The sequence below is a fragment of the Phodopus roborovskii genome, unplaced genomic scaffold (genome assembly GCF_943737965.1).
Source record: "Phodopus roborovskii unplaced genomic scaffold, PHOROB, whole genome shotgun sequence".
Lineage (NCBI taxonomy): Eukaryota > Metazoa > Chordata > Mammalia > Rodentia > Cricetidae > Phodopus > Phodopus roborovskii.
The window spans coordinates 113,183-125,013 of record NW_026125927.1 but is presented as its reverse complement, the minus strand read 5'-3'; the positions used below and the strand labels follow the sequence as shown (position 1 = coordinate 125,013).

The 11,831-nt window shown below is 47.5% G+C and overlaps 1 protein-coding gene across 1 annotated transcript; it reads right to left on the bottom strand.

The window, feature by feature from the left end:
• Positions 1-4,412: 4,412 nt before the first annotated feature.
• Positions 4,413-11,259, bottom strand: LOC127217981 (melanoma-associated antigen D1). Its single transcript, XM_051178986.1, has 13 exons — positions 11,017-11,259; positions 10,383-10,455; positions 8,989-9,690; positions 7,753-8,421; positions 7,592-7,655; positions 7,337-7,416; positions 7,082-7,173; positions 6,779-6,858; positions 6,645-6,687; positions 6,370-6,432; positions 5,712-5,826; positions 4,824-5,209; positions 4,413-4,624 (listed from the first exon to the last, which is right to left on the bottom strand). The coding sequence occupies exons 2-12, from the start codon at positions 10,425-10,427 to the stop codon at positions 4,832-4,834; spliced, it is 2,331 nt and encodes a 776-aa protein (XP_051034943.1). The 5' UTR covers positions 10,428-10,455; positions 11,017-11,259; the 3' UTR covers positions 4,413-4,624; positions 4,824-4,831.
• Positions 11,260-11,831: the final 572 nt, after the last annotated feature.

Here is an 11,831-nt window from a genome sequence, read left to right as displayed (position 1 = left end):
AAACCAACCAACCAACCAACCAACCAACCAGCAATTGAACTTGAGGAGCGCTCTCATCTTCAAACCTGGGAATGTGGAATTTCTGTGCATGAAATCTCTCTCACTTTTCAACCCACAGAATCTGCTGACCTGAACAAGGGGAGCTCGTGGACTCCAGTCTGATAGCTGGGAAAGCAGCATAGGACCAACCCAGCCCCCCTGAATGTGGTGTTAGTTGGAAGGACTGGGAAGTCTATGGGGCCTCTGGTAGTGGATCAGTATTTATCCCTAGTGTACGAATGGACTTTGGGAGCCCATTCCACCTAGAGGGATACTTTTTCAGCCTAGACACACCGGAGGGCCCTGCTCCAAATGATATGACAGGCTTTTCCCCGTGGAAGGCCTCACCCTCCCTGTGGAGCAGAAGGGGATGGGATGGGGTGCAGGGGAGGAGGGGAGGATGAAGGAACTGGGATTGGTATGTAAAACAAGCTTGTTTCAAATTTAAATTTAAAAAATGATCAAAGAAAATCTCCCTTTTCAAATTTTTTCTTATCAAGAATATAGTCCCTTCTGATGTCTTATCTGACTAGGCCTGCCCAGGATACATATTTAATCTCTCTCTCCTATTTCTCTATGACACAATGGTGTTTAAAAAGTATTTTGATAATGAGATCAACAACTAACTTATCCACCATCATGGAACCCTCATCTAGTACCTGTTGGAAACTGAAGCAAACACCCATAACTAAACACTGAGTCAAACTAGAATCCAGATGCAGAGAGGAAAAGACCACGCTGCAGAAACACATAGAGAAAGTGAACCTGAACAAGGAGGAGCTAACAGCCCCTGAGACTGATAGCTGGGAATCCAGCATGGGTCTGACTCAGGCCCCCCTGAATATGGGTCTCAGACAGAAGGACAGAGCAGTCTAAGGGACCTCAGACAGTGGAACCAGGATGCATTCCTTGTGGACACATTCCCCATGGAGGGATACTGCCTTAACCTAGAGACAGGAGAGAAGTCCTAGTCCCTACTTCAAATGACTTGACAGATTTACATGACCCCACCTGGATGGCATTGCCCTACATGTGGAATTGGCATGGGGGGGATAGGAGGGGAGGGTGGTCAGCGTGCATGTGAGGGGGGAGAGGGGGTAAAGTAAGGGAGGGAGGGAGAGGGAACTGGGATCGACATGTCAAATAAAAATAAATAAATAAATATTTTGAGAATAAGTTACAATTATATCATGTTACAGAAAACATGAAAATAAGATCATTAACACTGGAGGCTTCATTCTTGTTTTGCCAGCTATACAAGTTGCACTAGAATTTTCTGAACAGAGAAGGAATAGAATCCAATCCAGTCTTGGTGTGAATAGGACAGAACAGCACACTGAAGTCTGTGGTAGAATGCAGTCCATGGGACTGAAGTTAAAGGGGCTACCAGCAAACACCCAGATTACTCTGCCAGTTACTTAGACATCTCAGGTGTTTCACAACTCTCCAGGCCCTGGAGACACTTTCAAACTAGGAGAAAGAGAAGGGGAGGAGAGTAAAGTGGAACTAGGAACTAGGAAGTTGAGTCAGGGTAGGAATAGAAGACCAGAGAGAGAGAGAGAGAGAGAGAGAGAGAGAGAGAGAGAGAGAGAGAGAGAGAGAGAGAGAGAGAGAGAGAGAGAGAGAAAGAGAGGGAGCCATTATAGGTTTGAAGAGAAACTGAACCTAAAGAAATGTCCAGATACCTACATGACTGACTCCAACTAACAATTTGAGGAACAATGGAAAGGCTACCATAAATGCCCTTCCCTGGTAATGAGATCAACAACTAACTTATCCACCATCATGGAGTCCTCATCTAGTACCTGTTGGAAACACCCATAACTAAACACTGAGTCTAACTAGAATCCAGATGCAGAGAGGGAGGAAAAGACCAGGCTGCAGAAACACATAGAGAAAGCGAATCTGAACAAGGAGGAGCTAATGGGCCCCCAGACTGATAGCTGGGAATCCAGAATGGGATTGACTCAGACCCCCAGAACATGGGTCTCAGTTAGAAGGCCTGGGCAAGCTAAGGGACCTGAGACAGTGGAACCAGGATGTATTCCTGGTGCACAAAAGGACTTTGGGAGCACATTCCCCATGGAGGGATACTCCCTTAACCTAGAGGCAGGAGAGAAGTCCTAGTCCGTACTCCAAATGACTTGACAGATTTAGATGAACCCTCCTGGATGGCATCACCCTACATGTGGAGTGGGGCGTGGGATGGGAGCGGAGGCTGGTCGGGGTGCATGTGAGGGGGGGCTGAAAGAGGGAGGGAAAAAACTCCTTTGTCAGGCTCTTTGAAACTTTCTGGTTAGCCTCCACACCTGTGTTGTTGCTATAACCCCATCGTCTTCTTATCTGTGAGCACCCACAACAGCAGCCCAAGGATCTTTCATCTAGATTGGAGGATCCATAGCCCCCCAATCAATTCTTTGAAAAATGATTCATTATTACTTTATGTGTATTGGTGTGCCTGTGTGAGGGTGTTGGATCCCATGGATGTGGAGTTACAAATAGTTGTGAACTGCCAAGTGGATGCTGGAAATTAAAGCAGGCCGTCTCGAAGAAGCAGCCAGTGAGTGCTCTTAACTGTTGTGTTATCTTGCCCTCGGTCAGTTTCACAGTCTTGGACATAGCAAGAGTTTGGAGAGATCTTTCTTTCCCCATGTCCAAATGAGCAACTGAAGCTGAGTGTAGAGGTAGGAGAAGAGCTGGATGACTTTCTTGCTTTGGGGCCTGGAATCCTTCCCACACATCCTATCGCTCATGTGAGCTCCTTTCCCTCTGGGGCAGATATAATCTGGAGGGTATAATCTGGGCTGTGGGTAGTGCTGAGGGTGGTTGGAGCAATACTTCAGGGAAGACCTGTGATTATCTTGAGGGTTTAAGGACTATTACTTGTTCTTTTCTGAAGCTGCAAAGAAACATCCATCTACCTGAATGTGGAGGCTGTGGAACACACACAGACCTGAGGTAGGAGGGGGTGCTCTGTACCCAAACTGGCTGTTAACAAAGGACATGCTGAAAGCATCCTCCCACATGGAAAGGCTGGCTCCAGCCCCAGACATCCCAGGTGGTTCACATCAATCATTTTCAGAAATGGTAAAAACCACAGTGCAGATTCATAGTCTCAGGGCTGTGACAATCTCTGCCAAACAGGTAGCAGGTCGATTCTTCAGGCATACCTGAGAAAGGGGGCCAGGACCCATGGCCAGCTGAAAGGAAAGCCTGAATTAAGGACAAGAGGCAGTGAAGGCATTGGGACCCTACACTTCCCACTAGCTTTGGTCTCTCTTAGAATGTGGACACTACCCATGTCTCTAAAGAAGCTTTGGGCACTGTCCCTGATCATTACTGAGCCCTCTTCAAGCAAATTATCTTTGCTCGTTTTTTTTTTTTTCCTTCCTGCCACCCAAATTTTCTGCCCCTGCCCTACTCACATGCCCAAATAGCAGTTTTAAAGTAAGCTATGGTGTAGGCCTAATTTTATTCCTGGTGAGAAAGCCTCAGTAACCCAAGTAGGTCTGGTCCAGGTCATAGCTAAAGGCTATTTAGCTCTACTTAGAGCAGTTTTACTTTCTTAATCTGTTTTCTAAGCAAGGACTCCTCTTTTTCCCTGCAGTAGAAACTATTTATTTAAATGGTTTTTAAGATTATAATTACATCATTTCCCCCTCCCCTTTCCTCTCTCCACTCCTCCTCCCATAAACGCTTCCTTGTTCTTTTCCAAATTCATGGCCCCTCTTTTGATTATTGCTACCACTTTTGATGCCTCCTTCATAAACCCTCTTTCTCTGATGAAGAACCCCAGTCTTGTTTCCACAAGGGATTGTGATGGCTTCTAGAGGGACAGGCTGCATTTCCAGAGACTGTACAGAGGTGATTTATTAGCTCAGCCCTTTATGGGCAATGTGGCTGTGGGCATTCTCACAGACAGGACTTTGGTACCTAGCTCATGGGGTCATTCCTATTCTTGCCTTTATCCTAGAGTTATTCACTTTCCACATGGTAATATTAAACATCTTGGAATCCCAATCACTGACACTTCATCTTCTATCCTCCAGTCTTGACAGCACTCGGTGCTTTACTTCTTTCTTCTTAAATGTAATTGTTTTGATCATTCACACCTTCAGTATTCCTTTTCTTATACAGCAGCATTACCCATTACATGCATTACTTATGTGGTATTTAATGAATAAACTATTATTTATACCAGTCCTTAGATCTCATTAACCCTTGTGTTCATTCATTCCCTTCTTTAGTTCCCAATCCATTAGTTGGATCTACCCACATTTCCATATATTGAAAGCTGATCTGCCCTTCTGGTTAGAGCCAATAACTATATTGATCTCTCTCTTTCTCTGGCTATGCATACAAAAAGGAGAACATTTAATTCATTTGCAATTTCAACATTTATTTCTGATACCAAAACTTGACAACACACAAGGAAAAAAAAAAGTAATAGACAGAATAGCAAATAAATTTATCTTGCATGCCACTCTCAGTCAACAGGATGTGGCTCTCTAGATAGCTGTGTTTTGAAGGAATCTGAGGCTTCAGCCTCACTCAGAGGGAAACTATTGCAAATGATGAGCAGTATCTGTGAATATAAGAAAAAGGAAAAAATTCAATAAGCTGTATCAAGTAATAAAGAACATTAACACCAAACAGTATTTCTCTGTGCTTTTTTCTCCACCATGGGTTTTACATTACTACTAGCTTAGGAATGTGAATATAAACCCCACTGACCATGTATCCCCCAAGAATCCTATCTGCCAAATTCAAAATGATTTATTTACCTGGCATTTTACTCAACCCAGAAGAAGCCAATGGCACCGAAGTTGGCAGCGAAGTTGGCAGTGGCTGTACCACTGGGGCCAATAATGGGGCCAGTAAAGGCCTGAGGAAATCTGGAGCGGGCATTCTGGTGGTATCGGGCCCAGAAGGTAAAGGGGATTCTGGACCAAGGATCTCCAAAATCCCCTTCCTCATCCCAGGTCAGTAGCTCAAATTCGATGTCATCCCAGCTCCAGGGCCCAGACACAGCCTCATCTCCAATTCCCATGCGGGTTCTTGCTTCAGCACGGGCTTCTGCCTCAGCTGCAGCAGCATCCAGAGCATCCAAGGCTTCATCTGCAGCTTCCATGAACTGTGCAGTCCAGTCACGAGGATCTCTCTTCTGAACCTGTGATGAGGAACAGAAAATAAAACCCAACCTCTTATAGTAGCCAAGATACATGATCAGTGTAAGTGCCCATCAATAGGTGAATGAATGGAAAAAGAAAATATTGTATTGCATGCAGTGGAACACTATTCAGTCTTCAAAAATGAAAATTCTACTTTTTGTGACAATATGGGTGAAACTGAAGGACATTATACTAAATAAGTCAATACAAAGGGACAAATATTGTATTGGCAATCTAAAACTAGACTCATAGGAGTAGATTAGAATGGTGGTTGCCAGGGGCTTAAGTGAGATGAGGAATATGTACATACTCATTAAAGGGTATGAAGTTGAGTTAAATACAGTAAGTTCTGGATATCTATTATATAGCAGATCATGTTCCTCAACAAGCAGGCTCTCCACCTCCCTAGCACTGGACCACAAACCTGGCATACTACATCTGGCTTTCTTCATGGGTTCTGGGGATTGAACCCAATTAACCTATCATCAGTGCCTACATTACCTCTGCAATGAATCTCAGCACTTTCATCTTGCTAGTCTCATGGTAGGAACGGAGGCCCCAGAGGAACTCATACTCAGGAGGGTTGCTGTTGGGCACTCGTCTGTAATCCAGGTATCTGACAGGGTTAAAAAAAAAAAAAAAAAAGAGTCCGTGTTTATGGGTAGTCTGCAAAAAATACCTAATAATTCTGGATTGTGAAACTCTTTAATTCAAACAGAAGTCTTTTACTCCAGACTCACTCCTAAACATAGTCAGGGTACCTACCCTTTAAGAATCGGTCTTTGAATTCCGATGCCAGTGATTTCTATACTAGGCAGCCACTGAGAGCCGCAAGGGACACTTGTATGCGGTCACAGAAAGGCAACATTTATTTTAACCCTTCTGCTAAAGTTGTTGCTTCTGGTTCTTATAATCTTGTTAAAAAATCACAAATAAAGCACTCCCATGATTCCAACATGGCCCGCCCTTTCTTGAGATTGTGTACTATGAGAAGAGTGGACAGGCTTCACTTATAACCACACTGTAGAAATATTCTACCTCAAAGAGAGCATTTAGTAAACACTTGTAAGGATGTATTTCTGGTAACCTATATCCAGGTGTGGTGTAAGTGGCATGTGTAGAAAGCCTTTTCGGATGCAGATCAAACAGAGTCACTTACTTCTGCTTTACAAACTCGTAAGTCAGAAGTTTTCTCAGATCACCAAGGAGGGGATGTCTGACCCTGATGGTAAAAAAGAAAATGACAATCAGAATTTTCCTGGAGAAAAGAGGGTGAGAGTTTAAGATTGTTTCCCCACCTATCCACATCATAATTTAGATATCCCCAAGGCAAACTCTCCAACCCCAGACCACCAGAATAATGCAACTCTGGGACCATCCCCTGCTGCCAAAGGATAATTCAAACAGACAGGAGATGAAACAGCCTAATCATACCCAGGACGTAGTCCCATCTTGCGTAGTGCCTCCCAAAGGACAGCTGTAAAGGGAGGCAAGAGAAGTTAAGGCACAGAAAGTGAACATAGGAATCAGGCTGTAGCCAACCCCCAGCTTTAAGTCCAGTCACTCACCCTCACTGGCACGGTTGCCATTCATGAAGATAATGCCCAGAATCACTAAGAGGAGGCCCAACTTGGGTGTGTCTTTGGTCCTAGGGGAGTAAAAAAAGAATATATATCTATTATACAGTCAGCAGCTATTTGCATGAAAAACCCCAGCAAGCTTACCAATTTAGCTTTTCCAGTATTCCTCAGTTGAGATCATTATGCCCCCACTCTGCCCATGACCTCCTATGTGACTGAATACTGAAACTCTTAGGGGAAAAAAAAACCATCACCGAGAAAGATCATATTCCATCTCCTTTCCCATCTTACGTTCCCAGTATGCCAGCCAGGGACTCAGGGGTACTGATGAGAATGTATAGATGCTCTTCTTTGTCAATCTCCTTCAGCTGAATTCCAAATTTCTATAGGGGCAAGAAAACAGATTATGAAATACAGCACTTAGCATAATCTAGCCAAAGGCAGGCAGTCACAGGCCTGTTAAAGCCTTGCCCTAAACTTCCAGTAGGGATCTCCTAGAACTGAAATTTTCCCCATCATTCCAGTTGCTTAGGTTTGGCTTTTTACCTTCTCCAGGACAAAGCAGGCGCGTTCAATGATTTCTGGATAAACATCAGTGTATTCTCGGATGATATCCCTCAGCATTTCTGTAGGAGAGAAGGGGAAACAACAGGACTGAGCTGGAGCATAGAGGAGCAGGCCCTTTGGCAGCCCTGGTGAGGGTCCTCAAAGGTATAAATGAGGGAGGGAATCAGCTTTGGAAAGGAAGGGATGTATAAGCAAAAGATGCCCACAGAGGACAGGGAAAGGGGAAGGACCTACCAGAGCGCTTGATGGGCACCTTTGTGTAGTCTTTAAGCATCAGGTACTTGACCAACTTATTTGCCTGGGGAGAAAGAAAGAATTGAAATTATGTTTGCAGAAAACTCGGCTGACTATAATGGAAGGACAACAAAAAATAGGTGGAGCGGTCCAGAGCTTACTCTTTCCTGAAGAAGGGCCACATCTCGGGGCTGGGGAGCACCCTGGTTCTGTGAGGCACGAGAGTTGGGGGAGGATCTCAGATTAGGTGAGGGTCTTAAGTTCTGCCAGTCAGGTGGAATCGGCCAATCGGCAGGGATCCAGTCAGGTGGAAAAGGCCAGTCAGTGGGAAATGACCAGTCAGGGGGCAGTGACCAGTCAGGTGGTAACTGCCAATCTGGGGGGCCTTGCCAATCTTGAGGGCCCTGCCAACTGGGTGGAGCCTGCCAACTAGGTGGGGTCTGCCATCCAGGTGCATTCTGCCAGGCCATTGGGTTTGGCCAGACAATTGGACCAGGCCAAACAATGGGGTTTGGCCAGATCACTGGATTCTGCCAGATCACTGGGTTAGGCCAGATTACTGGATTCTGCCATGCAACTGGGTTCTGCCAAGCTGATGGTGTCTGCCTAGCTGGGGGGCTCTGACGTGCTGGTTGGGTCTGCCTGGCTGTCTGGTTTTGCCAGCCTGATGGGTTCTGCCAAGCCAGTGGGGTCTGCCACAGCACATTGGGAGGTGCGCCAGGTGGGTTCTGAGTGGTCACTGGAACTGGAGCAGACCTCCAGTTCCCTGAAGCTAGTGAGGCCCGCCTTTGATCACCACTGCCGTTCTCTTCCACATTCAAGTTATTAATCTGCATCATAAGAGAAAAGAAAATCCCAGGGTCACTGTTAATCCTTGGTCCTCCCAGCAGCTAATCTAGGAAGTTCCTATGAATCTTCATTTATAAGGACAGCCTCACCCTTCACCAGCCATTGGTCACTTTATGTTTAATTTTCATTGTCTTTCAGGCAGGAGATTCATGTCCAAACCAGTCCAAGAACAACCATAAAGTGGAGACCAGGGCTTCTCCTTTTCCTGTGTGACTACTGTTATCACCCTGAACTCAAGCCACCATATTTCTCTTTGTGTTTTCTCCAGCGAGTGAGGTGAAGCTTCAAGATCTAATGATAGTTCGGTGTGTGCCTGCCTGTCTTAAGACCTCACCTATGGTGTTTACTGTCAAAACGCCAAAATGACCTATACACAGGTGGTACGGTGATCCAGATTATCTGTCCCTGTGTGAACTCACCATCAATCTGTGGACAATCAGGGGTCAAGAATAAATATTTACCTCAACGCTCCCTACAACTTAGCCCAAATACAGGTACATGTGCCCTTTATTTTGTTTGGAGCTAAGTAAAGCTAGGAGGGATCTCACCTTGCGGGTCCTCTTGCCCCGAATTATAGTCCTGGCCTCCACATTCTGAGCCTGGGAGCCATCGGCTGAGGTCTGTGCAGCCGCACCGTCAGTTTCACAGATACCTGGGCTGCTCCCTATGTCAGCCATTTTGGCCTGGTTTACATTCTGGATCTGAGAATCAGCTGCAGGGACCTTAGTGGTATCATTCCAAGCCTTAGTAGCTGTCTTAAGCTGATTGTTAGTCATCTCATTGGCACTGGGAGACTGAGAGAAATTGTAGGTGGCACTGGGACCTGCCTTAGTAGTGGTATTCTGGGCCTTAAAGGCCATTTCAGACTTTTTAGTTGCTAATTTGCCTGTGGTTGCTGCCCGCGAAAAATCAGAGGCAGCATTTGGGCCTTTAGAGGTGCCATTCTGTGACTTAAAGGCTGCCTTAGACTGGTTCTTGGACATCTCCTTGGCATTACGAGCCTGAGAGAAATCATTTAGACCCTTTGTGGTGGTATTCTGGGCTTTAAAGCCTGTCTTAGGCCTAGCAGCAGCTGTTGAAACCTCAGTATCAGCCACCTCATTGGCAGTTGGGGGCTGTGAACTCTGGGGACTAGCATTCTGCCCACTGGCAGCTGCTGTGGCCGGGTTGGTGGGTGGAGCCTCGGAGATCTGGATGGCTTCCATCAAGGTCTGCACAAGCAAGGCGCTGTCTTCTACAGAGGCCTCAGCCTGCAAACACAGGAGGAGGAAATTTCAATGTCTGGGCCTTACAAGCCAGAACAGAAGCAGGGGCACACACAGCAGGGGAGCTGTAGACTAGCAGCACAGCTCACAGAGCTGGGGGCACAGAAGGGTCAAAGGGAGGCGGGTCGGGAACAAAATTTGGTTAAGTATACAGGGGGCAGGGCAAGGTGATGGCAGTCAGAGGCAGCAGGGGCTGGTGAGGAACCTTGCTGCAACCACTGAACCCCAAGCGGGTTTAGAGCCGGTCTGGTTAGGCTTGTGGTGTTGAGCTCAAGACCCGAGGAGGAGGACGAAGGAATTGCGGAGGATAAGCCGAGAGGGTGGAGGGGGAGTCTCGCGGCGTGGAGAAAGGGAGGAGGCGAGAGGTTGGGGGATGGGGCGACAGACTGCTCTACACGCGTCAGGGTTATGGAAAAAAAAATGGTTCCTTACCCAACCCGCATTCTCTGGGCAGAATGCCCTGACTAACAGGGTCTCCCCTTTCTCTAAGCAGGGACGATGGCTGAAAAGGGACGCCCCTCCCCCCCATTCGATAAACGCTAGACATTTGAGAGCCAGCGGAGTCTAGGCCGGAAGAAGGGCAAAATCAGATCCTGCCATTTGCGCCACCAAGGGGGCCGGGGGTGGGCGTAATCTGTCAGCAGGGAAAATGGAGGAATGGGGAACAGGGATCTCACCTGGAAGCCGCGGAGGCCTGCACCGCCGTCCGGTTTCTGAGCCATAGCTCTTGTTCTCTGGCAAGAGCAGAGCCTAGGGGGGTGTGGGAGAGGAACGAGGCATTATACTACTGAAGGAAAATACGTAGGGCCGAATTGTGTGTGCGTGTGTGGTTTGATTTTGGGGGCGGGTGAGGTGCTGGGTCTGAGGAGAGACAGGGCCTAATCGGAGCGGGAAAAGTAAATGGGCTCCCTGATGGACAAGCTAAACATTCCAGAAGCGGACAGGAAAAAGCTTCAAATCCGCGTTCTGGAATCAGATAAGAGCTCTGAATGCGATAATTGGGGGGGTGGGGGGTGGCAGGAGAGAGGGAAGAGGAAAAATTCGCTTCTGGAAAGTTGAATTAAGGTTCTCAATCAAGAGGATATCGTATAACGGATCAAGGTCGAGAAATCTGAGGATTCTGTGAAGGAATGGGATAAGGATTCACAGAAAGAACGGGGTTCTAAATTGGAAAGGATCGGGGAGCGGGGAAAGAATCCGGGGTCGGGTAGTGAAGGGGGTTTCTGAATCCAGGGTAGAAGGATTGGGATAAAAGAATGGGGGGAGGGTGCCGCACCAGGGGCAGATGCCCAGTCTGGGGGCTAATCTCACCTTGCCTCTGGCCCCAACCCCAACCCCCTCGCAGCCTCCCTTCTTCACGACTCAGAGGATCAGGATTGCTGTGCTCGGCTCTCAGCAGCCGCACTCTCTCCTTGTCCAGGAGAAAATGCCAGCGCGGCAGCTCGGGCGACCCCGCCTCTTCGCCTAATATACCACCCACCGCCTCAGGAAGCCCCGCGCATGCGCATCAGCTAACTGTCCAAATAAGAGTCCCGCTTGCTTTCCCAACAAAAGCTTCATCCTGGAGACCTTGTCGCGCATGTGCACTTGGAGGAGATCCCGCCTCTTTGCCAACACACTATCCCACCGCCAACCAGGTTGACAGTGTACAAAGGTTCCTCCCCTTCTTCTTACGCACCCACTCCTCCAACAGATGCGCAGCGCCTTTTGGTCCCACCCCCTTGCCCAACACACCAGCCCCCTACCTTTATCCGCAATGCGTCTCTACTCAGTCCCTCCCTTTTTCCCGAGGACTCTCTAGCCAGGTCCGCAATTACCTCCCACCCCTCGCTTAGGGCCTCTTAGGTAGGCCTCTGCAGGGGGTCTCTTATTTCGATACAAGGTAGGCATCTGCTGAGCTCACCCACTTTGCAACGCAGGAACCTTAAAGGCCAGAAAAAAAAAAGTATATCCCAGGAGGTAGCAAAGCAAGTGCCGGCCAGGGGGATCTACAGATTTCCTCTGACTAGATTCAGAAAATTAGCTTTTCTCTGCCCCATCAGTTTTGCCATGGAAACATTTCGTGAGGGGTGGGCCAGAGAGGGGAGGGAAAAGCGTAGGGGCAGTGGGATCTGTCCTGGAGCTTG

What these genes read in the sequence shown, in the direction of transcription:
- LOC127217981 (XM_051178986.1), bottom strand. Translation starts at nt 10,427, where the DNA reads ATGGCTCAGAAACCGGACGGCGGTGCAGGCCTCCGCGGCTTCCAG. An exon ending in TGGCAACCGTGCCAGTGAGG is followed by an intron (nt 6,688 to 6,778) that starts GTGAGTGACTGG and finishes CTCCCTTTACAG; the next exon opens with CTGTCCTTTGGGAGGCACTA. An exon ending in TGCTGAGATTCATTGCAGAG is followed by an intron (nt 5,210 to 5,711) that starts GTAATGTAGGCA and finishes TCCTCATCACAG; the next exon opens with GTTCAGAAGAGAGATCCTCG.